Source organism: Dromaius novaehollandiae, chromosome 1 (genome assembly GCF_036370855.1).
Source record: "Dromaius novaehollandiae isolate bDroNov1 chromosome 1, bDroNov1.hap1, whole genome shotgun sequence".
NCBI lineage: Eukaryota > Metazoa > Chordata > Aves > Casuariiformes > Dromaiidae > Dromaius > Dromaius novaehollandiae.
In genome coordinates this window covers 211555990-211583295 of record NC_088098.1, presented here as the reverse complement: position 1 = coordinate 211583295, position 27306 = coordinate 211555990, and the positions used below count along the sequence as shown (strand labels likewise).

At 38.1% G+C, this 27306-nt stretch overlaps 1 protein-coding gene across 7 annotated transcripts in view; it reads left to right on the top strand.

The window, feature by feature from the left end:
* Positions 1-27306, top strand: part of DLG2 (discs large MAGUK scaffold protein 2) — a 999439-nt gene that overhangs the window by 492764 nt on the left and 479369 nt on the right. The window contains exon 1 of one of the 7 annotated variants that reach the window (XM_064505177.1): positions 4156-4549. The exons of the other annotated variants lie outside the window; for them this stretch is intronic. Within the exon in view, the coding sequence (XP_064361247.1) occupies positions 4472-4549 (78 nt within the window). The 5' untranslated portion in view covers positions 4156-4471. Of the gene's footprint in view, positions 1-4155; positions 4550-27306 lie in introns of those variants that run through there. 7 annotated transcript variants of the gene reach the window in all.

The following is a 27306-nucleotide window of genomic DNA, read 5'->3' as shown; positions in this document are numbered from 1 at the left end:
TCCCATCTTCCTTCCTTTTCTGCTTTTCCTCTCTTCTCTGCAATATTTCTTGGTCAGGATACATGACTGTTCTCAGAATTATTGGGCTCTGTTCCTGCCAATGACATACATGCTCCAAAGAAGCATTTAGCTTGTAAGTAACCCAGTTTTCCCTGCCTTTAAAATTCATATCTCAATGATAGAATTTTAATTTTTGATTATGAAAAAAAAAGATTCTGTTATGAAAAATTGTAATTGGCAGAAAATATCGTAAGGAGAAAGTAATCTTTTATCTGCATTGTGACTGCTACAGAAAGGTTTTTGCCATCATCAGGAGAGAATTCAGAAGGGCTTTTGGTGGTGCTGGTGGAGGAGACTCTCTTCTTTGTAAGAGTATATGTGGATTCCCATTAAGAGTGTACTACCTGGTACAACAGGGGTAGGAAGAGTTGTCCAGCAAGACCTCTGTTTATAAAAATGAAAAATCAAGTCACTACAAGACCTTGGGACTTCCATCTACCTTATATTTTGTGTGGTCTGCAGGGCTAAAACTTGTGTCTTCCAGACAGAATGGCAGAAATTAAGGTTCCTATCTGTCCTCATATTCTGCTCATTAAATGCCAAGTCCTGGCATCACGTAACTGTGTAAGATAATCACATGTGTTGGGGATGGGGAATGATTGTTTATACAGTCAGCCAAATCAGTACCTGTTGTGGCCTACCACTAAAAAAGAGCTGGAGAACTTCCTTGCACATCATCACCTCTGTTCCTATATCTGCAGCTGTGCCTAGTGGTAACACATAAACCTTGGAGCAATGCAATTGTTTTAAGTCTTCAGGATTTCATTTTTAACCTATTTTGTCTCTTCTCCATTTCATTGGAAGCTACAGAGTTCTGCAAGCCCTGAAAGTCTAATTTTTTAGTCTGTCTTCCTACTCCTGTGAGGAAAGGTAATATTTGCATTTTAAGCGGCCTTGTCTATAATGCAATACCTGTGTGTTTTATGACCGCTGTGTGTATATATTCAGACAGAGGTGGGAGAGCAACATGGTTTACAGCTAACATCTATCTTCACCGCAGGTGTGTGCGTGGGGGAGGCTGACACCCTGCTTGGACACTGTGAGGAGTCATCCCTTAACAAGGGAAGATTAATGCCCTGTCTAAAGCTACGCTGAGCTTCTTCACATGTGCTGCTTAAGTAAAACAGCAATGTTAAAAATGAAAGAGGAGGCTGACGGTCAAAATACCAATGCTACGCAGTGCATACAAACCATTGGCAGGCTGTTTGAAGCGACCATCTGTTTCAGCGCTGGGCATCAATTGCCGCTCCCTTCAATGTTATGGAGCCATATCATAAGAATAATAGGATTTAACACTGTACTTGTTTTATGCTCATGCCCATGTGTCTGTTTGTGGTAAGACTAATTCTCCTCCCATAGACACAAGAATAAAATTTAATATATAGTACTGTATAGTTGCTTGGTTTATAGAACACTGCTCACTCTTTCACAACAAGAAGCCCCTTGTAAAATTTGCTCTTAACTGATTATCTCCTCTTTGCGACAATATTGCTGCTCTCTTGCATGCATCTTGCTGTCCAGGTGATGTAGCACTTCAGTGAGCAAGCTAAAGTACATATTACTCCTGTGACCAGATCACAGCCAGGAGCCCCAGTTCTTCTTCTAAAACAGCTCAGCTTGTAACACTGCTGTAAAATACAGGCTTCATTACGGTTACAGTAAAATATTAGTAATAATAAAATCCATGGGTATCAGTACAGTCCTATTAAACTTGCTATTGACAATATGTGACAGATGACTGCCTGATGGAGCAGTAATAATATGGCTTGTAGCCTGGCCATTTCTGTCTTGTAGGTTTTGGATAGATCCACAAATGCATGCAAATAGTTAAAATGCCTTTCTGATTAGAAGAAAACCCAGGTATTTGGTGAGGTTTATGCTTCCTAATCTAACATTTTCAGTGGGTGGAGAAAATTATCACCCTATTGCTTTGTCATTATTCCTTAAATTAACAGTGTCTTCTCTCTCTTTTTTTTTTTTCTTTAAGTGGGATGAATTGTGGCTTTTTATTGCTTCCTACTTTTCTGAATAAATAGTTCAGTAAAGCTGCTAATGTTGATGATAGAAGTCATAAAAGGAGGTTTTATTGTTTAATGAGCTCTTCCTTCGATTTTCTCGGCTGCTGAGTGTACATAAGACTGTATATAAATAGTTGCTTGAGAGAATGTACCCTTTTTTGGTGGTAGTGCAATGATTTCAGAATATACTTATTCTGTTCATAAAAGCATGGCAGCAGAGTGGGAGAGGTGTTCTACTGTTTATGCATATATGCGAGAGTTATTTTCTGTATTTTTTTGCGTTAACATTTATAGTGTTGGTTAAGCTGTGTAATTATGTTGCTTCTCCTTTCCTACATTCTTGTCCTATCCATGTTTCCTTGCAGTGAGAGCCCTCCTAGACCCAAGATCCCTGTTTTCTTCCTAAGATTTTCAAGGAATCTTTCCTCCTTCTCCTCTCTTCCTTCCCATATAGGGCACTGGCACTGAGCGGCATGCCATTGCTCCTGAGCATAATAAAGGTTTTACACTTTAGTGAATCCATTCTGTGACCATCAGCTCAGCATTCAGAGAACCGGAATGGCGTTATGGACAGAGAGCTCTTCTACAGCCACCGTATTCCAGAAAAGACAAGGTTTTACTCTGTCTTGAGGATTTGCAACTTTATGGCTGCCAAGGTTAGCTAAATATCTGAATTGGAAGTAATTAGAAACTATTCTCTTCCCCCCAAACGTTACCACTTACAAAATATGTGGTCAGAAGCTTTTAGATGCCACGCAAAACCCAAACATATGCTTAGGAATTTCCTTGACAGAAGTCACTATCTAAGAATTGCCATTTAATTAACTAACTTTCCATTTTAAAATGTCTTGAAGAGATTCTCTGAACTCTTTCTAATCTTCACAGAAGTAAGCTGTATATGCCTCCAGGCTCAAATCTTGGGCGATGCCATCCAGCTCCAGTAGCTTGGATGGTTTGTGTAAGCTTTAAGTGGAAGAGGAACATGTTCCCTTCTGAATTCAGGCATCCGAGAGAGAATAGTTTCAGCCATTCTCTGAAAATCTTTGGGCAGAAAAATAGCTTCCTTGGCCCCAGGAGCCTTATGCTAGATTGCTATGACTATATTTCCTTTGCTGTGCCTCTATTCTTTTTTATTTGCTCTTTACCACAGAAAAGCAGAGCAGAAATCACTCCTCTATGTGTGCTTCGCAACTGCTACGCTGCACCCAGAGCAGCTCTGGTTCTCCTACGGGATGGGATTTCCGCAGTCCTGGGTGGGAAGGCAAGGGGCAGGATTTGTCCTTTAATGCTGGCTCCTGTCAAAAGCAAAACCCAGCTCTAAACCGTGTAAGTTTACAGCTTCAATACTGCATCTGGCTGGGGGGAACATCTGGTTAGTCATATGTCAGGAGTCCGAGAAGGTATGTGTCTGCTGGCTGTTTAGCAGCGATCATAACTGGGGAGAGGTGCAAGGGTTAAAGCTGAGGTATGTGGCCAAAGGAGAGCAGCAGATTGCAGTTTCACTGCAAAAATAGGTATTCGTAAGCACTTCTCAACTCCTGATGTCAAATAACTTGTAATTAAAGGAAGAAGAACAACCAAGCTTAGGTAAGGAAGAGCTTGAAGATTAATTTGGGGAAAAAAATCAGTTTTCTATTCCCCAGAATCAATATAAAAGAAAAGCAGAAATCCTTGAATGAGTCTCAAACCGTCTACAAAAGCACATATGACATCAGCAAGGGAACCGAATAGCTGTGATGTCTTTTAGTTGCGAACTGAAACTAGGTAGCAAAAATATGTCCCTGGATATATCCCAGACCACTTGAGCAAAGTAAAACCCATTCCCTATTCACATTTTAATTGCCCTGGGTCATGTAAAGCACCTGTTCCTTCACCTGAACAGTTAATAGCTATTTCTATTTTTGGCACCTCGGTATCCCTTGCTTTTCCTGCAGTGCTGTGCATCTCCCGTTCGAACTGCTGCTGCTTTCTGTTGCATGCCGGCAAGCCGAGGAGAACCAAGGAGTTAAATTTCAGCACACGCGAAGAGGAGGTGAGCTGTCTGCTACAGTAGTTTACTGCAGCTTCCCTTCACGCTGACACATATGTAGTTTGTGGTGACAGTGCTAAAGAACTGCAGACGGGCACTTAGCAGACTGGATGTGAGCTGGATGCAAAGATGCCTCACCCTGGACTTCCTGCTGGCAGTATGTAAATACACCTGCAGCCCGGCCACATTGGGGCTGCTTTTATTTTTTTCAGAAGGCAGCATGAGAGGACCTGACAAAGCAACAGCATAGTTGAGAGAGCCCTTAAGCAGCATTAGATCTGTATCTCAGTACGGGTGGAAGTTTTTTGTTTTTTGTTTTTTTTTTCCCTGCTGCGTATTCAGCCTGAAATCTTCTCTCACTAAAATGTTTGCCTCTATTTGGTATGCCAAGAAGCTGGGACGCAGGTTTGTGCATAACGCCAGGAAAGCAAAATCAGAGAAGGTATGTTCCTAGTGGGGAGAGAAAGCCTTATGTCTCATGTAAGCTGCCTGCTGGCATGCTGTTCTCTATCTGGTTAGTGGTTTCTTTTTTTTTTTTTAATACCCTGAAAAATGACCTATTGCTATCCACGATTTCACGCAGGAATCCTTGACTTGTTTTCTTGTTAGTTATTAAATGCTCAGGAGATGATCCATTCAAAAGTCTTTATGGTCTTTATTTATTTATTGCAAAATAAACAGCTGTACGTCTGGCAGCTTGTGCACCAGGAGCACTCCAGTGAACTTGTTGCTGTGCTGCATTATTTTTATTAGCAGACAACATTAGGGTCTTAAACAACCATTGACTGTCTCCTGCTTGTATATTTTTTCTAGTGTGGGACCAATGAGAACGTAATAACATGCTAAGCATTTATAATGGTTGGGAATTTTGTTTCATGATACTTGTTGAAACTGTGTTGCAGCACGGATCCCTTTTATTTAGAAAGAAATAGGTATGTAAAAATGGCCAGTGCTATCTTCCAGTATTTTTCCTCTCATAATATTTAACTATGTTTAACCAGCTGTTTTCTACAAGTCCTCATAAGCAAGATTCTTCTATTGCCCATGAGCAAAACTTAAATTGTTTTAGAATTTACAGTTCTGATGTTTGTGGGATATTGAAATAATTGCCTTTTTTGTTAATTATAGAAAGCCTTTAGTTAGACCTACAGTCCATTTTTTTGTCTCAAATTAACAGACAAACCATTTTCAAAATAGGACTAATTCCTCTTTTATAAAACTCAGCATTAGGTTGGGGGGAAAAAAACCCTTGCATGTAATGTTATAAAGTTACCTCATTAGTCTGATAATGATGGCTCCCTCTTTTCTTTTCTGTCTTTGATGTAGTCAAAGAATTTATAAATGGATTGCTTTATTATTTCTTTGATATATCTTAGGCTATGTAATGCAGCCACCAATCCAGTATGTAATTATTCACTGCCTGAATTCATCTGTGGCTGGAGAGGCTCTTTACCTGGAGAAAATGATTAACAAAAATACATTATCATATTTATGGTTGGGGGAGGGGAGAGTGGACAGAGATTTGCTTTTTCTGCACAGGATTCCCAGGGGTTAAAAAAAGTGCTATACTGTGATTTTGAAATTTAAACCTCCGAGCCTTTGGGAAGTTATCCAAGTTACAGCGATTTATATTTTCAACACCATATGTATGGGAGAAATCAGAAATGCAGTTGGCTATACATGGGGCTGTCAAACCTTTTTTTTATTAATAATCATATTTCGGCAAAGAGGATATCATATAAACTTTCACGCTGCTTGTTGTGTTGCTATGGGAGGAAAAAAAGTTGCAGACTGGATCTTCTCGGTCCTGAGGGGCTCCCTCCAGAGGAGCATTTTCCTTCAGCCTTCCTCCAAGACGCGAGGAGCAGGATGAGCAGACCCATTCCATTCCTGACACAGGGGACTCACTCGGCAGCTTTAAAAACAGATTTAGCGTGTATTTAATGTGTGTATGCATATAGATTATTCCAATGATCTCAGGAAATTTCAGAAGTGCCAGAGTATTCAATAAGATAGCGTTTTTTTTATAGTTCTGTAACATAGTCTAAAAGGATGCTTTAAAAAAAATGTAGCTCTTTTTTTGTTCCTCTTATTCGTCAATACTTCCCTGTAAATCTATATATTGCTACTTATTCAGCTTTATAGGACTTTCAGAATAACTGAGACACAGGTCAGTACTATTGAGACTTGAAAGCTAGATGTCGTAATTTTTAGAGAAATGCTTTTTTGAACATCCGTACGCCAGCAGTGGCAGGAAATCCCATTCCTAGCAGGATGTTTAAATTTCTCTCCTAAGTGCCATTGATGATTGGAAGCTGATCAACAGTGACATCTTCTGTACAATACCTTGGCAACAAGGAGAATATCGATAGGAAAACATGTCTGTCAACAAGTAAATTAAAAATAGCATTTTTTTCAAAAGCCTAGCTTTTTTTTGTACAGTGCTTGAATAATCAAATTATTAGGTAGTTTTACCTTACATATTTTATCTGGAAGAATAATTAGCGTTTTCTCTGTGTGCCTGATTTGAATTAGGCATTATTTTCTTAATGTGCTTCTGGAGGTAATAATATACAGCAATAATTTGTAATGGCCTATGTGTGCAGAAAGCGTTTCTTTCAGTTAAAATATGGATAGCATGGATCAGAAGAGCATGGTTCCACACCAGAGTCTGTGTTATACTTAGCTGCTTTGGACCAGAACAAGTTAGGGATTTTTCGAAGGAGTTTTTCTAAGAAATGGAAATTTTGCAGGGGCTTATTTGTTTCCTTAGGAACCAGATTACATTTTTGGAGGGAAGAAGATGCAAGTAGGGGGGTAGCACAGACTCATGCGTGCACACACATGTATGCACAGGCTGACAAAACGTGAGGGATTTGGGTCTGAACTGGGCCGAGAAAGGATTTGAACTTGTAACTCCCAGGTGACTGCTTGGGGAAGAGTTGTCCAGAGAGGTGGTGGAGTCTTCAGCCTTGGAGATACTCAAAACCCAGCTAGACATGGTCCTAGGCAACCTGCTCTGGCTGAACCTGCTTGAGCAGGGGTGTTGGACCGGGTGATCTCCAGAGGTCCCTGCCAACCCCAATGATCGTGTGATTCTGGGGAACGGAGTTTCCAAGGCGTGAAGCAGAGCTCGCAGTGCCAGAGGGTGCATGTGACGGTGGGAGAAGGGAGGATGGTTACGGCAGTCTTTTGTGGGAAGAGCTGGAAAGGCAAGAGCCCGACAGCATTGGGTTGCAGTGCACGTGCTCCATTCCTGGACAAGGGGCTCTGTGGCTGCGTGGGGGGCCCCAAACTGCTCGGCCCCCAGGGTCTCCAGAGTTCCCCATCTTTTCCTAAGTCAGGGTTCCCTTCCCCATACCTGCCTGCTCCTCATGTCTCCATAATGCAGAGAACCGCAAGATCCTCCAGGCCCACAGGTCCCACATACATGGAATTGCCACCCCTTAATTTTTGAGCCATGAGGCAAATTTCTGGCCTGATGAGTTAGTACCTCCCCCAGGGCACTATCTTATTGACTCCCCCACAAAACTTAAGGACATCCTGGTAGATTTTAAGCTTTCAAAACCCAGACATGAACTCTTACTGTTAAAATTTCATCTGCAGAGAAGGTGTTTGCAAAGAACTAGATGAATAGCAGGCTTAAGTGTCCTAACCATGATGATTATGATTCTTTTGAGCTAGGTGGTGTGCTCCAGCATTTTTATTCCAGGCATGTTTCTAAGAAAAATTGAAAAGTCTTATTTTAATTCAGAAATGGTACAAATGATTTTGAAAAAACTCAAAACTTTGGAAGGCTAAACTCTTTTTTTTTCTTTTTTTCCAACCAGTCCTGCTTAGAGGTTCAGATCTCTGTAAGTAAAATGGGATAATGCCTGTTAATTGCTCTTAATGTTCTGGTTTTGCCATGGAAAACTCAAGCATGTCAAAGTTCCTTATACTTTATTGTATCATAAACTCTTTAGGTTAGATCATAAACTCTTTCAAGCATATATTACAGTTATTACTACAGAAGCACCTTCTACCTCAATGTGATTGTCTTGGCGCGATTGCTAATGTTACTCTTGCCCTCAAGTAGGGAGATATTTAGTATACAGGGAATGCTGCCAGTAATACTGCCTAAAAACAACTGAATTCTTTTCAAGGCAGCCACTGCGCTTACCTGTGTTATTAAAGTTATTAAAATGCTTTGAGATTGTCAGATGAAAGGATTATTGTTGTGAGGGCAAATGTGATCATTTGAACATCGGAACTAGAATAACTGAACACAGAGATTGATGTCTTGAGTTTTTCTCATTAAACCACAATCAAGCAGAAATCAAGAGATGTTAACTGCATGCGGTTATGCTATAAAAATAAGTGCTCTAAATGATTGGAAGTGGTACAGAAAAGTAGCTGAGCAATTAATCATGTTGATCTGAGAGGGTTAGCTAAAGCACTGGGAAAGAGCTCCTGATAATGCTTCACTGTATTGATAGAATTTGGGTTTCAAGGTTTGGTACTAAAAGTGAGTAAAGGTTTGCCAAAATCCCCTTATCATTTAATTTCAACAGGGAAGGTGAACGTTAGTTTTCCTGCTTGTTCAGAACTGGAACATGTTTGAACCATTAGACCCAAAATATAAACACCATTAGAACTGGTCATGTTACTGAGTTTTTACATCTGATGAGAAAAAAATCACTTTAAAAGAGGAAACTTTTTGGCAGCAAAACAGCAGTGCACATATAAAGCGTATAAATGAGAGCTGTCTTTCATCATTATTTTGCAGAATAAAACTGTTAGAAGAAATCTCTTTCTAGTTTTCAGATACCAAAGTGCCCTTGCAGTGCTAGCAGGTCAAAGAAGAGATCTCCTGTCTTTGAAAATACAAAGCTGTACGCCAGAAGGGAGTTTATAATTCAGGAAAGAAACAATTTTCCTTACACCGTGTGTGTATGTGCATATAAATAATGATACAAATAGCATCAAGTTTCTGGGCTGCCAACTGTAAATAAAAATAAAAATTGCCCATAAGCAGCTCATTCACAAACTGAACAGTCTCAATTTAAGTGAGCAGTAAGTGTAACAGAGTCTGGACTAGGTAAATAGAACATAATCCAGCAGATGTTTTTTCATTCTGTGGGCTTGGGATTAGAGTCTTTTTGGGTAAATTGAGTATCGTTAGTAGACTGATGGCCTACACAGAAATATTTGCAAAAAGAGAAGGAAATTTGCCTTAAAAGGTTAACAAAACTGGGATGTGTAACAAGAAAAAGAAAAAAAAATTGTCAGTAAATGCAGCCATATTTAGTCATTCTTCTGACAGTGTTCTGGCAATAGCGACAATTAGCCCTTCATGTCAAGATGACACTTGGTATCCAGATCATTCTCATATCCTTATTTTAATGTAGCTAATTGCAGAGTAAGTTGGTTTAGGCTATGTATTCTTGTTAAGCTTTTATTTTGTTTACAAGTAGCTGTCCAGCGAGCTAATTTGAAAAAGAAATGAGAAGTTCATTTGAATCAGTATTGCAATTAGCAAAGAAGACAAAATCTCTCTTTGGTCCAATATTTGCATGTGTATTTTGGTAACTCGGATTTCCCAGTGAGTGCTCTTTTGCAAACCAGCACTCATTGCAGTATTATCATTCCACTAGGGTTGCAACGAAGGGATGAAATGTTCAGATCTAGTTATTGTCTTGGCTACAGGTAAAACGACTGCTTCGTTAAGGAACAGCTCATGTAACTGCCACAAGCAGTAAGGGCAGGCGACAGTTTTGGTTGTATTTGAGCAAAAGAGGGCCCATGTTGATCAGACTGGAAGGAATGGCAGAGCTGCGTGACTTGCTTGCAGGACTACCTATAGGGAGAGAGACCAGAGTTATCTCACACCCTGGGAGGAATCTTTTCAGCTGTACTTTTTAAGTGCTCCATTTGGCCGATTTAGGGAGAGATCTTATCTTTTTATGCATAACTGTACGGAGAAAAAAAAAAACGCAGGTGTTCCTGTGTCCTGTGTTTGTGTTTTTGCTTTAGCACAATTGGCGTTCTAAGGCATTTTCTTGTATTGGGATTTAATCCAGAAATATATAGCTACGCAACTTGTGTTTGTTTGTTTTGCCTTCTTTGCAGCTGGTTATGATCCCATGTGTGCCATGATTAATATATAACAGTAGAAATAAGCTGCTTAAGTGGAGATTTATTATGCTTATAACTCACCTCCACCTGACAATCATCATCATTGTCATAAATAAATTCAACTCATCTTGCAAAAATGCAAGAGTGATATTTTTAAGATAAGATACTGATGAATAATAAACTGGTGAAGTTAATCCTCTGCAAGCCTTTCTTGTAAATTAATCTTTTTCTTTTTTTGCACCTATGGGGGATTTTCCTGCTGTTTTGCTAGCCCAGCTGCAAGGGCCCAGCACCATCCATAGCAACTGCTGTAGAGAGGGACTCCTGTTTAAATTGGCCTTTGCTTATGGAAGAAATGTTTGTTAATTAACTATAAGTGAACTCCTTATAGAGAAAAAATATGCCCTGTCTCTTGTACACTAACTTAGTTCAGGAGGACCCTAGATTAATTTTAGCTGTCTGCCATACGTTCGTGTCACCTCTTCTTCCCCCTGCGCATTATCACCCTGCCCTACAGACCACTGTTAAAGCACAGATTGGCCTGTAAGGTGCAATAAGGTCTTAAATTCATAATCTGTGGGCCCCTGCCATATATCACTGAAAAAAATACTTTTCCTTTGCTGATTTAGCCAGTTCGGTGATTCCACCGTGGAAACAACTGAAGTAACTTTTGCAGTGAAATTTCCTCTTGTTTGCTTAAAATCAAAACAAAGAAGAACAGGAAGACATTTGGAAAACAACTGCCACACCGATGGCTGCTTTAATTGCTCCTCTGAGTGCTCCTGCTGGGACGCAAATGGAATCAGTTTGGATTTGCTTCTAATGAATAACTAGTTTTATTGTCATCAACGACAAGCTGCCATCTTTTTTGAAGGCGGGGGGAGATCTCAGTTTCTATTTCCTCTTTGCATAAATAACATAAGATAATTAATTTTCACAAATAATTCCATAATTTATTGTTACCAGCTTGCGTTAAAAAAAAAAAAAGTAGCATCTACTGTCTCTATAACTTTTAGTTGGATTTTTCCACTCTTGATCTGCACTGTATATCCTGATCTGTTAAATCCCAGTGTGTGGCATTGTGAATATAATATTTAATTCATAAGGTGTTCATTATTTTATTGGAATTGTTTTATTTCTTTGCATTTTTATGCAGTGTTCAAGTACATTATGAAAATAGCTTGTGTGATGTGCAAGTATGATTTTTTTTTGGCATTACTTGCTTCTCCATCTTGCATATGCAATGCAAAACAGCGCATAATAAAATACTTGTTTGATTTGCGTTCTGAACTGCATTTGGCATCACTCACTGTGTTTGCAAATAGAGATCAGTTTGAAACACTGACAAAAAACAGTCTGTCCTTTGGCATCAAAGTTTCTGGAGAAAACAGAGATAAGAATTTTCTCGTTAGATTCTAAGGTAAATATATAAAATCAAACTTTATATTTTTAATATACTATTTGGGGGTACTTGTTCCCCCTTGAAGGCACCCTGTGAAAGAGGTGTGTGTGCAAACAGCTTTAGTAAAATTTGGAAGTATTGTCATGTAACGTGAGTCTCAAGGCAATTTTATTTCAAAGGAGGTACTGCCGTTCCTTATGGTGCATCTTCAGTCGGGCAAAACATTTTCTCTGCCATACACTAGTCAAAAAGTTGATGCCTGTCAAGAAAAACTTAGTGAAGAAATGTGGTTATAGCTTTAATATACGTTAACAGCTTCAGATAAGCAATTTGAGACGATCGAGGGATGAGCTAGTACATGCGCTATGATGGTTTTACCACCAGGAAGGAGACCCAAATGTCATGTGAAGCATTCGCAAACTGAGGACTAAAGCTCTGTTTAGCTGAAAGAAATGGCAAAACAAGGTTTCCCTGGTTTTCTTTTGTTTTTCACATTCCAAGTCTGTTCTGAAATGACAGCCTTTAGATACAGAGAAAGTATTTGAAGCTACACAGCTTGCACAATTCATAGCTCTTCTGAGACAACCAGCGATGGTACCAGTACTACACTGAGTGACTCATCGTGTTCAGCTATCCTGTTAGTTAATCACTTTGTAATTAGTCTTAGCCAGTATTAACGAGTCTGAGGCTATCACGCACCTTTCATGAAGCTTGGCAGTGCAATAGCTGCTGTTATTAAACTGGAACTGGATTTAAATAGCAAACTTGGGATGAAAAGTCAGTATTGCAGTCCTGGGCTAGGATTGTTTCCATTTACTGCAGTCTGTCTTCCATTAAGTCCTCGTTCCATATTCCAGGCAGTGGTGTTTAAACTGAGTGTGGATTGATTAATACCAGGGATCTGACTCACTCTACTTTTAAAAAGTTTGCTTGAGAAGTTGTTACCTCGAAAGACAAGGTCATATCATTAGGATAATGAATTAGAGGCTGATGTGTAAAGAAAGGCCTGCTACCAAACGAATACGTCTTTATTCTGTTTGGAGTCTTGAATGGCTATTCATTAAATCTGTGTGATAGTCTGTAGCCTGGAGAAATGAGGAAAATGTAGGAAAATGTGAACATCAGGAAGTATGTCCTCTTATAATCAATATTTTATTGTTGCTGTTCTGTGAAAATACACTGTAGTAAATGTCAGTTGTATTGGCTTCCACCCAGTATCTCAGGGAATGGAATATTTTATTTTCCAAATATGATATTGTTCTGCAGTAAGCTGATGAGTTACATATACATAGTTTTGCTTTTCTTAGCTGACAACTTATATTAAAGGTTTCAGGTGACTTATTTTTGGCAAGACTGACCTGCATCTTTACGTAAAGTAGCAAAAGGTTGGTAAATTCTGTACCATTAACCAAAACAGCTTGACAATTAAGAAGTTGGTGGTGTTGGAATAAGTTGTTCAGGACTGAGTGAAGGCAGTCCCATTTGCTCTCCTTTTTGTGAAGGGAATATGTTTATAGGCTGTTAATTATTTTGCTGGTTGTAATGTTCTATCAAATGAAACTTCCTCTTGAAATACTCTGTTTTAACTTCTCCCAGGCTACTTTCTGTACCCCTCTGCATTTGTCATGCTGCTCTTTGCTTGTCAAGGTAAAAAAGTTCCTGCCTTCCTCTTCGGAGAGCCTTGTTATTTGAGCCAGTGAGATGATAGGAAGGAATAATTTAAAAAAGACGAGAACTTCTCTTTTGTCCATCATGCTATCTATTTAGCAACGTCTGACAAATTCAGCTAAATTTATTGACCCAAGAGTACCTGTTTGAAAGCTCACCTTAGACAGGCGTGGGGCATCCTGTGGTTTGCCATTCAGGTGGATTAGTGGGAAGGACGCATCCCTGCTGACACAGCTTTACAAAGTGGCGATGTGCAGCTTCCCAAACTGCTTGTGAGCCACGCGTTTTGACATAAATCTGGAAGCGTAAATGCATTAAAAAATTGTGCTGGGGATGTTTTCAAAACTTAGATCTTGAATCTGCAAAAAAGAATTACATATAGGTACCCAAGAAAGACGCTCATTAAAACATCAAGTTCTAATCAGAGATGGTATTTTGAGTGAGGGAGACATGTTGAAGTGAAGATATTACACTGCAAAAAATATTCTGACATAAGAATATAAAGACTTTTTTGTCTTTAACTTTATTTATTTCAGCCGGCATATGAAGTGCATTATCCTTTTGATTAATTTAAAATGTGATTTTAAACTTCTGTAATAAGTACTGTGGGGAACAGACCTACCAGTAAATAAACTGGATAGCAAAGTATGGTTCTGCACTTAACTAGCAAGGGAAAACTGGCAAAAGGGAGTATGTTTCCTACTATTTGCTTTAGAAATTTACCATTGCACACAGTACAGTTCAGGATTTTATCCTTAAAAAAGACTGTTTAATTTCTACAGAACACCTTCAGCTTTTCCACAATTTGTAATTAAATATTTAGCTGAGTAGTAAATTAGGCGTGTCGTGATCTCTACAAAGTGGCTCTTCGTTTACTGCTGCATAAATGTTTTACAAGCTGCTGTATTGTTTCTAGTAAATTAATAATGGAGATTTAGATTTTAACTGATTAATAATCTAATTTAGTATTTAGGAGGAATCTAATTTAGGACTGGAAACAAAATTGAAGTAAACATCTTTGGCAGTGATCCCAATTCTCTGACAAAGTCACCAAGTGATAAGGAAAAAAGGAATCAGGATAAAAATTTAAGAGGTTGGAAACTTTAGGATAAGAAGTTCTGCCGCAAACAGTTTCAGTCAAAACTGGAAATGCTTTATAAACTGCAGTATACTTTCATGAAATGACAGCAGAAGTCAAGTGTATTGCTAGTGCAATTTTTACAGAAAATTGCCAGGAATCTGCAAGATTCTGTATAAATTAGAAGAGGTAAAGCCTTAATAATTATACTTTTTTATATACAGCTTTTTGCTTTTTGTAGAGTCTTCCATCACATAAAATGATTTAAGATTTTTGTCAGCTTTAAGAAAGAATAAATATGGATTCTGCTGTCTCTGCTGCTGTTGATGCACTTAAAGAGGACTAGCCAGGATATATAGGGAAATACCTTTCCCTGTTTATAGGTGCCGTTGATTAGAGTGTACTTGCCTTGCAGTCCAGAATTGTGATTTCAGTTGGCATATAGACATATCTTGGAAAGTTATAAAATAGTTGTGTTTGTTTTTGATTTTATTTGTTTTTAGTACTACTAATAAGGCAGCTTCTGCCACAGACAAGTTCAGCAGCAAAGTCTTCTCAGAACCCTGGGTTAATTTTTCTGGTAGAAAATCTGGTTTGGGTTCCAGGCCACTAATGCAGTGGTGCTTTTTATCTAAACTGCCTGGTTGAAAGCAAGCTTATAGTGGCATTTCAGAAATATCATGATGCTCTCTAAGATATTATATCTACCTTTGGTGCTCATAGAACAACAGTAACAAAAAGCAAGTTGGGAAATGATCAAAGGTAGGATGTAAAATGGTCTAAATAAGGCATTATGAGGTGGGATGGAAAAAGTTCCACTTGTTAAAACGAAGGATGAAAATAGCTGTGCTGGTGCAATTAGATTGAGAAAATAGGTGACAGGAATGAAAAGGCTTTTGAAAACTTTGTGACTGAGTTCCAAGACGTGGTAAGGTATTTGGAGATGGCCAAGGTCAATGCCAAAATAAGGTACAGTGTGCAGAAGAAGGAAAATTAACCATCAGAAACAGCTAATAAGGAGAGATGGGGCCCACCTGGCTATTGAAGAAACACCTACAACCTGAGGGCCTGAAGGTTGGGCTTAGATGCTTATGGGATCTGTGAGTCCCTTGCTTGTTGCCTGCTCTGGTGCTACTTGGGATGAACAGCTCTGTCTGCATTGTATTTGATAGTATCTCCAAAATGTGAAGCTCAGACTTGTAGTAACTGTAGTTAAAGCCAATGTTTCATAGCTTCAGCTGATTGCCTTCTGATGTTGAGATGAAATGCTTCACCAAACACAACTGGCAGGGATCATGGAGGTTTTCCTTATCTCTAATCCTCTACCATTTTAGTTCCATACTTTTCAAGGCCTTTTGTGTCAGTAGTTCTTTCCTGCTTTAGGAAAGAGAAGTTTAGTCCAAGAACTTAAATACTTAGGTTAAATTTGGGGTGTTTATGTGAAACATTATGGTCTGTGTTTTAAAGGAGACCCCTGGGTTGAGCTAATAGTCCTTTTTGGCCTTTCTTTTAATAAGGTCTAATTTAAAGTCAAGATTTGGCTCTGTCACAAATATTCTGGTAAGAATGACTTGAGTGGAAATACCACAGATTATCAAGGATCAGAACCTGTCCCCTGTGTTTCTCCATAGAAATAGGTCATATTTGTTGAGTGGAGAAAAGATTATTTTAATTGACATAATTAACTTTTTTTGTGATTATCTTAGGCTTGAAAATGTGTTTTACTCTTTCCCAATTACAGCTTTTTTTCTCTGATAGAGCTAAGCATGCTGTGTGTAATAATGAAGGTGGTTTTGGAAGGACTTAATGTATATAATTGGAAACTAAGATGAGGTAGTCTTCTATCAGCAGGAGGGTAGGAGAGCTGGGCTGTATAATTGAAGTACAGCGTAATGGGATTACCTACAATTTTTAAACATGGCTTTCATTAAGGAAAATAATAAACATATTTATTAAATATAGTCTCTGCTTGGGACAATATTTGTTATTATGAAAAATCTTTCGTAATTAAGCTTGGGTATAAAAATGTATTGAACATACTATATCAGTTTCTGGAAAATGCTTTTGTGCATAAAATGTTACTAAAATAAAAAGAGCTTTCACAGCAGAGGCAGCTAGGCAGATATTGGTATTGCTCACATCCAGCATTCATTGTAAATTTTTCTATTTGCTTTCAGTTTAGTCAAGGTCGAATGAGAAGAGAAGTCATATTGAAATACACTTAAACATCTATCTTTATGAAAGTTTATAATGATTTTATTCTTTCATGATTTTACTTAATGGAAATAAAGGCTAGATTTTTCTCTAAAGAATATTTCCTAGCTAAAGTTATAGCAGTATGATGTGAATGAAGGAATTATGGGATGGGTGTCTATAAGCTAAATTATGCAGGAGGTCAGATAAAATTCTCGTAGGAGTCCTTTCTGTCCTTAAATGTGCATCTGTGAAAATTTCCATAATAGTAGAAAGTATTTTCAAGCTGTTTAGAGTACTTTAAATGTGATTTCTGTGTTGGTGCTGGGTTATAATATGGTGGTCCCTCTGGATGTTCTTTTATTTCTTTTCATTACCACTTTCGAGGTTTTCTGTTCAGAAAAGCACTAAATTAAAGTGTGCAGCTGCTTTCCTTAATCAAAGCTTGTGCTAAAAAGAACTGCCTTCAATGACAAGCATCACAAACCCTGCTAGCTTCTAGCAGTACTGCTGTGGCAATGCCTGGAATACATTATTCATTGAGACATAAGGTATATCTTTATCTAAAGATATATGTGAATTGGGATTTGTCTATACAGTGAGGATAAATGTTAGATTAATAGTCTCTTCTATCATACCGTGCATACTTAAAAATGTTGTTTCTCCTAGTGCAAAGAGAGAAGACTAACAAGGATATGTTAATTTATGTTAGGGTTAACTGGATAATGAAGTGCTAAGGTTGTGCTGTGTAAGAGAAAAAGTTCAGAAAGTTGTGAGATACTGCTGCTGCAGTATCGTTCTTCTTCCTTTGAATAAGGTGACTGCAAGCAAGGGGGGACAAGAAAGCACAGAGTCACAGTGTGAATGAGGTTGAAGGGACCTGTGGAGATCACACAGTTCAAGTCCCCTGCTCAAAGCAGGCTGAACTAGAACAGGCTGCTCAGGACTGTGTCCAGTCAGGTTTTGAATATATTCAGGGCTGGAGACTCCAAAACCTTTCTCAGCAACCTGTTCCAATATTTGACCACACTCCCAGTAAACTTTTTTTTCTTATGTTTAAATGGAATTTCCTATATTTCAATTTGCGTTCTTTGTCTCTTGTCCTTTCATCGGGCACCACTGAGAAGACTCTGGCTCTCTTCCTCCACCAAGGGTAAGTCTACGGCTTCTACACCATAAGATAACTCTTCAGTCCGAGAGGTGAAGAAGGCATTGAGTGCCTCAGACCTTTCTGTGCCCTTTGTCACCAGGTTCCATGCCCCAATCAGAAGCAGGCCCACATTTTCCCTAGTCTTCCTTTTCCTGCTTATTGCTAGAAGAAATTCAGGACCAGTCTCCAGTATCATCTGCCACACCAAGAACCAACAAAATGATGCCAACTCATATAAATCTGTACAAGTTGTTCTTGAGGGAAAGTACAAAAATGGAAAATCCAATCTGCATACTACATAAAAATGTCAACCTTTAATCACAGATCTACCTGGCTTCTCAGATGCTGTTTCTTTTTTCTTTTCTTTCCTCTTCTCTTCTTCTTGCCTCTCTTCTTCTTGCCTCTCTCTCTCTCTCTCTCTTTTTTTTTTTTTTTTTTTTTTTTTGCCTTCTCTCTTGGGCAAAGGAAAAGCCCCTGGAAGCAGAAGGTGAAGAATTCCAAGGAAAATATCATGTCAATTGTGTGTAAAAGAGGTTGCAGGACAGCACGAAACAGGGAAACACAGGGTCTGGGATATGGGGCACAACAGCAACTCAGTTTTAACTCTCTTAGCTTCATTTCCCTCAGGATAGTCTCTTTGCCAAGACCTCTCATGAAGACCCTTGCCTTTATATTTGTGCATTTGCAACCTCAGAGCAGTTTGCAAGAACTGGCAGCATCATTTTCCCCTCCCTTTTCCCAGGTTGGGGGTTGTTTAATACTTTCCGTCCTGGCTTTCAGCCTTTATGCAAGTTCTCCATTATCCTGTTCTTCTTGCTTTTTGACATTCCCATGCGTCGCTTAAACCTTTCTTTTAGTCCCCTGAGATCCTCCTTCCTTTCATTATCCTCACATATATTTGGCAGAGTTAGACCATGTACTAACACATTCCTGTTTTGCTCATTTAACCACAGCCCACTGAAGTAAGTTCAGACCCTGTTACTGACAACAGCGTGAGGGATTTTTTCCTCTTTTGAAGAGCGTGGAAATGCTTGAGCCTGCAACTTAAGAAGAAAAACGCTCTCTTGAATATGGAAAAATTCATGATTTGTCAATTCTTTATTTCTTTTTCACAAGATGGATTGAAAACAGAAAATCCATAACTGTGGAAGTTGTGGTTAGTGTTACTGATGCTGGGCTGCAATGCAATTAATGGGGGCGATAGTTCCGTATTTGTCTTTCTTTTATAGTCTGGTCAAGATGTTAAAGGAACAACAATTAGATCCAGCATCTCAGAAGACAGACCATGAGGCTGCTTTGCAGTGGCTGTAGCTTGTTCACCCGGTTCATCCCTCCTTCCATCCATTTCTGCTAACGAAAGTCTCCATTCTGACTTGTCAATGGCCCTGATTAAAATATCTACCACACACATGTGCATGTACACACATGTGTGCACACACACAGAATTGATAATCTTGTTTCATTAATTAATCAGTTAACCCAATTTATTATATCAAATTATGACTTTATCAGGAATATTAGAAACCATTTATTACAGTTATTTTTCTTGTCTCCATCTTGAATACATGATTTCATATAATAGGCTGATCTTGGACCTGTTGTAGTGCCATTTCCCAACAGGCTGCTGCTGAGTCTGAAGAGTTTGAATGGGTGGTGTGCAGGAAGATGATATCTTATAGTAAATCAGGGCAAGAAAATCCACACACACGAGAGATTCCAGAAAAAAAATAATTTTGTCAGTGTTAAAGATGATGAAGAGCTGGAATTGAATGAGAAGCTAAAGAGTGAGGAAGAGAACACAGAGTCAAACTATTACTACTCGATTGCTATTTTGATGTGGAGGTTGGTTTTTAAATTTTTCTTCTTCAGTATGAGAGGGCAGTATGTTCAAGGATGTAAAGCATGACGGCTAATTGGTCTCCTGGTTTGGAATAAGTGTGCTGAGGCTGTGCAAGGCATGTTGCACAATGAAATGCTTTACTTACAGGAAATATTTTTGGCTCTTGTAAGAGCTGAATTAAAATGGCTAAAATGAAAGCCAAGAGTTAGGGACAGAAACACTGAATTTAGCTTTGGGATCATGCCAGCTAAATACAATTAAATAGATTAGGAACTAAGAAGAAGATGCACAGAGTTGGCTATGGATGCCAGCCGAAAGAACAGGAAAGGGCAAAAATAGTCAGGGATGATTATAGAGAAAAGGGTGGACAAAGACATTGGAGAATGAGCAAACTATGGAAGTAGCAAAGGCAGGCAATTACTAAAGGAAACTGGAAATCTGTAAGGTAGGACAGAGATGCATGAGAAAGTGGAGAATAGAGAAGAGACCAAGTAAGTCCCCTTAGATTCATAAGGTGGAAGGTTGTTGGTAACCTGAGCAGAAGCAAGATCAGCAAAATGAAGGGATCAGATTTCCAGTCTGTGGCAGAGACAAGAGGAACACGTCAGGTGGGAAACTAAGATGCCTTGAACGCACAGCATGGTACAGGGTTTTGAACTCACCATATGTAACGTCAAATAAAGCAATTGCCAAATCTTATCTTTAAATGTCTTCTTCATTTTTTCAGATTATGGCAATAGTATACCTTTTACATTACTCATAAATAATTGTTTTTCCAAACTCTTTGACTATCTTCACAGTAGAGCTTGTAGTGCTAAAGAGAAAAATATATACTTCAGTATAATTATATGTAATGGTAGGTAATTTTCATGAGTTATAGATAAAAAAAATACATGATTAAATAGCAATTCATCATATATCACTGAATCAGAATCCCCAGTGAGTAAAAAATAATTTCCAATAGTTACATGGGTTTCTTGATTGTTCTCCTTTCCCCTTAATTTTCTGAGTAGATTTCTCAGGTGCTTTGGACTAGTTTATTCATCATTTAATGGAACAAGTATGGTATAGAGGCTGAATGATCTTGTTATGAACCCAGAATATGAGCCTTGAGTTGAGCCTGTGCTAAAAGTGGCACCCAGTTTGCCGAAATGCAGATGGGGAACTATCCATTTAGGCTAAGCTGTCAAAGGACACAACAGGCCACTGCAAGGATATACCCAAAAGGAAGGATCTATTGTCAACAAAGAGTAATAGTACAATAATTCCATATCCTAATGTGCCAGTATCTTCAGCAAACCACTTTTCCATTAGAAAATACCGCCTCATTTTTTTTGTTTTGTTTTTTTTTGTTTTTTTTTTTTTTAGTATTTTGAAATTAATTCCTTCAGGCTACTGCTCTGTTTTTGGACCCATCGTCCATAACATCATGCTGTAGTTCCTGTGAGGATCTCTCTGCAGTTCACAAAATTGCATTTTATTTTGTCCTGCAACAAAAATATATTTTGCAAAAATGTATTTTGATAAATGGAATTGCTCTTGAGCCAGATACTGGATAGCAGGATGTCATGCAAGTCCCCTGTTGTCTAACTAGCTTTGTTTTTAATTGTCCTTCTGCACCTATGATAGTAGCTAAATGCTGCAAACTTATGCTGGTCTGTACACGGAGTCAGTTGGTGAGGATGAATGAGTTTGTTCAAATCTAGTATGCTGCTAACCTGGGACTCTTAGGGTCCAGTGTTGCCTGTTGCCAATGCTTCCTCTTCTGTGCACAGCATAAGAAGTATGAATTTGTTTCAAAAAGAAAAGCTGTCATAGCTGGAGAATATTTAGTGCCCTCTAGAAATCAAAATCTGGGAGTTTCATTACAGTTTAGTTGTGTTTCAGCACAGCTAAAACATGTTTCTCAAATGTTTGTGTTATCCAGGACAAATAGTATGTTGACTGTTTATGGACATTTTCTTACAGAATAATTTGGCACCATTCAACAATCGTTGGTTCATCCCACCCACGCAGCAAATTCTGATCTTATGGTACTGGGGCAATGACAGGTTGTACAAATCTTTCAGTAATTTTAGCCAATAGCTTTAAGATTCAGTAAAAGTAGCAAGTTTCCACTTTTTAGGATATTCACCCTGAAACACAGAAGTATTGACTTTTCAGAAAGTCTCTGATGTCTTTTGCAAGACACTTTGCATTGCGAGTGGGAGCCGAACGATTTGATCTGTATCGCAATGGGGCAGGCGAAGTGAGGCTTTCCAGTACTCTCTGCTGTGTTTGAGAGGGAAGCAGGCTGAATGATTGCAACGTTTGTCTTTTGAATTCTTGTATGTTGGTGCTCTGCATTATAAACAGTTTGGACCACCTTTTTCTAGTATTGCTTTGTAAGCCTGTGCACCTACTGCATTTTTCTCATTTTCTGATAGTTTCCACCTCTCTTCCATCACGTTGCATATAAATTTTTCAGTGAATTATCATAAAGATTTACTGATGCTGTCCCAGGCTTCCTGCACTTTTTGCCTTGCCAGTCAATCCAGATTCTTTTCCAGCTCTTAAAATCAGGTTGCATATTCTGCATAGAAGGGATTTAGTTTTTGCAGATACTAGAAGGATCTTCATAGAGTCTTGGAACACACTGGAAAATAGCAGAACAGGAATATAGCAGTCTTACTGTGATTAATGAAGATTCAGTAAGGAAGATTTGGCACCAAGCTGTTTTTCCTAATTGCTTAGAAGCTGTGGCATTATCACCAGTACCAATCATAAGTGCATACATTAATATACTTACACAGTTAAGTTGTGGACAAAAGCTAAGTTACTTTTATTGATATTACAGTACTTCAAATACAGGGTTAAAGGAAAATTGGTATGCATTACCATTGGATGGCTCTCCTCAATATACGTGCATATTTTTCTTAAATTAATGCACACAGGTAAAAATAAATCCATGACGTGATCTAAAAATGGAAAATAGAATGATGAGCTCATACTGTAACTCTGTAAACCTTTCTTTTCTTTGTTTTTGCAGAAGAGAGAACAGGTGATCAGTCAGTCATTTAGGATGTTTTCTGTCCTATGAACAAATTGAATATTTCATCTTAAATGATCCAAATTTTACATGAATGTTTTAGACGTTTTCTAAGAAGAGCTTTTGAAATATAAAATTGCTCACCTCCTGGTAACAAGAACTTAGATAAATGGGACCCTGAATAAATCTTAATAAAGGAATCCATATCTAAAATCATTTGATATAGTATTACTAGTTGCTAATCAAATATTATTATGTTGATTGGAAAAAAGAAAATTCATTTATACTCTTAAATAATGTATAGAGACAAATATTCAAATCCCAGTCTGCTTCTTTTTCATTCAATTTTTTTGTTAGATCTTTTGTTAGATCCCTGTGAAGACTCCATCAAAAAATTTATTTAGTATGAGGCTTACTCACCACAATGAGTAGAAAGTGTTTTTGAGTGAAAAATAAGAAAATAGTATTTCAGTAAATGTAACCTGGGAAATAATATTTTACATATGGTTGTACATATGATGTGACAAACCCCAACTGGTGCTAAAAAATCTAACCTTACATCACACAGAAAAATAGAAAAGCAAGGATGTGGGACAATATTAGTCATGCTAAATAACTGTGATACGTAAGAATTCCTGTATAATCTGCATATTCAAAAATTGGTAAAATATACTGTTTTACGTGTGTGATTTTGGAAAGGAACGCAAGAAGCTCAAAATCTGTATTCGTAACCTTGACGTACTCTGCAGAAGCAATCAGTGAGCTGGGACATCTTTTTTTTTGTTCCAGCCTCCTCTCCAGGTTCTCCTCTTCCATCTCCTCTTATGCTTTCAGTTTGCAATTTAGGCTGTAAACTCTTCTAAGGTGGAAGTTGTCTTTCTGTGTGCACTTTCGGCACAGCGGATTCTCATGGCTGGTTGGACAGCTCTATACCTGCGCTTCTGAGGAATGATAGATGGAACACAGATTGTGGTAAAGACACTTTATGCCACAAATACCTGTACTTTATTTAATTATATATAAATACAATTTATATTAACTAAATTTACAAGGCAGAAAAATGTTGCATGCATGTGCCTTGGTTCAGTAGGGTGTTCCTGGTCTGTAATACTTAGCCGTGGGCAGTAACCCATTCTTAGGCCTGAGCTCAACCCACCCGCCTTAAGGTCGGAGCACTGTCTCGCCACCCCCCATCATCGATGGAGAAGGCACATCCAGGTGTGAGTCATATTTTGGGTACCCTGAATTGCTTTCTGGAAATGCTTGATTTACCATATGGGGAGACAACGTTGACTAGGCTCCTGACTTAAGAATTAAAATTAGCAGCAAGCTCTCCAGGTCCTACTGCCCACACCTATTCCTCTTTCCTCTCTTCCCTCTCCCCTCCCTCCCAAGGATGAGACGGTCAGAGGGAACACGGTGATCTTCTGCAGCGTTTGGCATAAAACCTGCTGTGCAAACCACCACCTTTCAGGAAGGTTTCCTCTGAAACCTCACATGACATCGCATAGAGCTTCAGATGTCTGAATGACTGCTCCTAGCATATGTATGGTAGTAGGTCTTTGCAGTTAATAGTGGGGACAATTTAAGGTACTATGGTTTTCCTGGGCAGCGAACCTTATGTGGGTAGTTTTCTCCTTGCCTTTTCCAAGTTTCCTAAAATTAGGCAAGGAAAACCCAACAACTAACTGGTTGACAGAAAGTCAAAATCTCATCAGAAAAGATGTTAACACTAGTAGAAAGTGGAGATGGATGCTCTGAATACGATGAATATGATCCTACAGTGTCCGCAGTGCATGAATTCAAAAACATTAATATTTTTAATTTCAAATTGAGTAAGGTCATAAACCTCAGCTACTGTATTCAGCACTTGTCCAGCAGTTCGGAAATAGCGATCCTAATTAATAGCGATCTAGGTGTCTGCGTTCGATGCAAAATTTATTTCACATCTTAGCCTGCTATATATGACTGAACTATTGATTTTAATTGTATCTGTCAGAATTTAGCTGCTCATTCTCATGTGTGATCTACCTACTTATGCTAATCATTTGTAGGCAGGCACATGCCTCTTTAAGACTTGTTTCCCGAGTAGGTAATATACTGTGGCTCCCTGGGGACCTTATGTGCATATTACAAAAGCCAGCACAAATTACAGTCTTGATAATTCCAAAACAAGTGATTAATATTAATTCCTATACTCTACTTTAGTCGAAGGTTTCGGAATCAGCATTTTATGTTTGTCCTGGGAGAGCATAGAACAGGAATACGAAACCTAGGCTGCCTATGTAGCGGTCTACTTTTACATCAGAGGTTGCTATTTTTTAACTTGCCTGCATAATAAAAATGCATCCATCAACAGTGGTTTTTTCCGCCTTCTTGTTTTACATTTAACAGATTTCCCCCATCTTTGTTCCTTTAATTACAAAAAAATTGTTATTTCTGAATCAGTAGAGATAAATTATGATAGAAGTTAGAGTACTTTTTTGAACTGGATATATAACTGGCAATCAGCAAAAATATGTTCCTGACCATATCTTGAAATCTAGACACGTACCAAGACCTTTTCACTCCCCATCTCCTTTTTTTGTATCTTGTTTCCTTTGCCCTTATTGGAAAATTTCAGCAGCATGTGAATGAGATGAAAAAGGATGATGTACGCTTGATACTTGATAATAAAAGGTTTATACTGTTGCAGAAGCTTTTCAAGAGCTTTCTAATTAAAATTAAAATTAAAAGAAGCTGATCTTTACTAAAAACAATACCTTTAAATGTTCCAGTAAAAAGTTACATTATCTTTACTAAATGACCATTTTCAAGACTTCCTGAGCAGCACAAATGCACTATTAAAATGAAGATTTATTGTGATAACGATAAAAAAGAATGAAAGATAATGCTCTCCCATTTTAAAAATGGGTAATATGTTTTTTGGCTTGCCTATGGCTTATCAGTCTAAATGGCAGAACCAACATATCTGAAGCATTAGGATTTCATCCACTGAGAAGGCTTTTTTCAAAATATTGCTGATTCTTCCTTTCTAGAGATTTTTTAAAGTGAATTTAGCACTCTGGAATTTCCTTTTCTTTTTCTAAACTTCTGAAATGCCTACTAAAACAGTTTTATATCAATTTATGATCAAGTTTGGTTTTTAAGATCTGGAAGCAGCAGTGCTTCAGACTTTTCTTAGTTCTTCTCTACTTAAATGTGGTTGTCTATCTGATCTTCACTGATGGGGAATTTTTTTAGCTACATTTCTGTTTCTATGGAATGGTAGTTCTTAGTAGTTATTTTGAAAGAAAGAAAGAAAGCATGTGAGTAATTTCCTTTGTCTTATGTGAATAAAGCTACTTTTGATTTCTGAGTTGAAAAATTTGGCCTCAGTCCACAGCAACCTACCAAGCAGGTTATTGGTGAGCAGAAACCTACTTCTTTTTAGGTGCTATTCTAGCACTCATTCACTTGTCTGGTGTATCAACTGATAATGTTTTTCTCATTAATCTTTTTAAAAAAGATCAGGTATTATGATCCAGGAGTATTGTACACTTTTCATATGGATGGCTTTCATAATGTATCTGATATACAGTTTTGAGATACTTTGTAAGTTTGGATGCATGTGTTTGAAAATATGTATATATTTAAGAAACAGAATGTGATCATGTAATTAAACATAATGCTATCACGTGTAGAGAGGTTAAGTCAGTATTAGATGCTGAATTTTTGAATGCTCAATACTGTACTATTAGTACAGCTGTACTATTGTGAAGTGACAACCTTTAATTCCCCTCTGTCTCAGTTAAGAATTAGTTCCCCTGCAAACTAGTTTCTGATTTCAAGTTCTGTGTATTGGTGAGAGCTGGAGGTAGATACTGTTGACTTAAAGATCACTAAGGCTTTCATGAGAATTATGTGGGCATATAGAATGAAGATTAAACTTCTAGCATAAAGCTGGATTTGTTAATAGTTAAAGCAAACTTTTTATGAATGGTAATGGAATAAAAATGGAAATTGCAATGGGAGGATGAATGCAGAAAAAGGAGAAATGTAATTTTTGCTGTTTTTTTCCCTAAAGGATAAACATACTAAATTATTAAGAATATAATAGGGGGAGGTAGTATATGAAATTATATCTCTAAATTCATGCTTAGTATAGTTGTGTGGAAGACATAAAAGCTGAAATCAGGACTCATTAAAAATACTACACAATATATTGGAATATTTGTTAATCTACGGATTGCTTTAGTTTACATTCTTTGGGTCTTTTTCTACTAGCTATTTCTCATAACTTTATGCAAAAGGTTATGAAGATTTTTATGCAGTACTTGCATTACTGCATCTAGGCAAACAATTCAACTTTGCATGGTTTAAAACAGATTCAGCCAACAGTCTGTATTTTCAGAAAAAAAGCATATTCTTGCATAGCAGCTGCCTGTATTTAAGGTAATGAATATGTGGTAAACTGTTCAGGTAATAAAACATCAGCTTGTTAAGTGGGATATTCTACGGTCTCTTCTGGCCTGTTGCCGGGCTTTTTTGTCCCAGCTGTGGAGTCCAAAGGGAAAGATTCAATAGTACTGGGAATTCGGTGTCCTAATGACACAGAGAAGGGCTCTGTAGGGTCTGTAGGGCTCTGAGGTGGCTTGGCGCAGAGGAAGGGCACTGCCAACGGTTGCCTCTTCCACCACTGGTCTTAGCATCGCTGGTGCTGGCACCTGGCCGAACACAATTG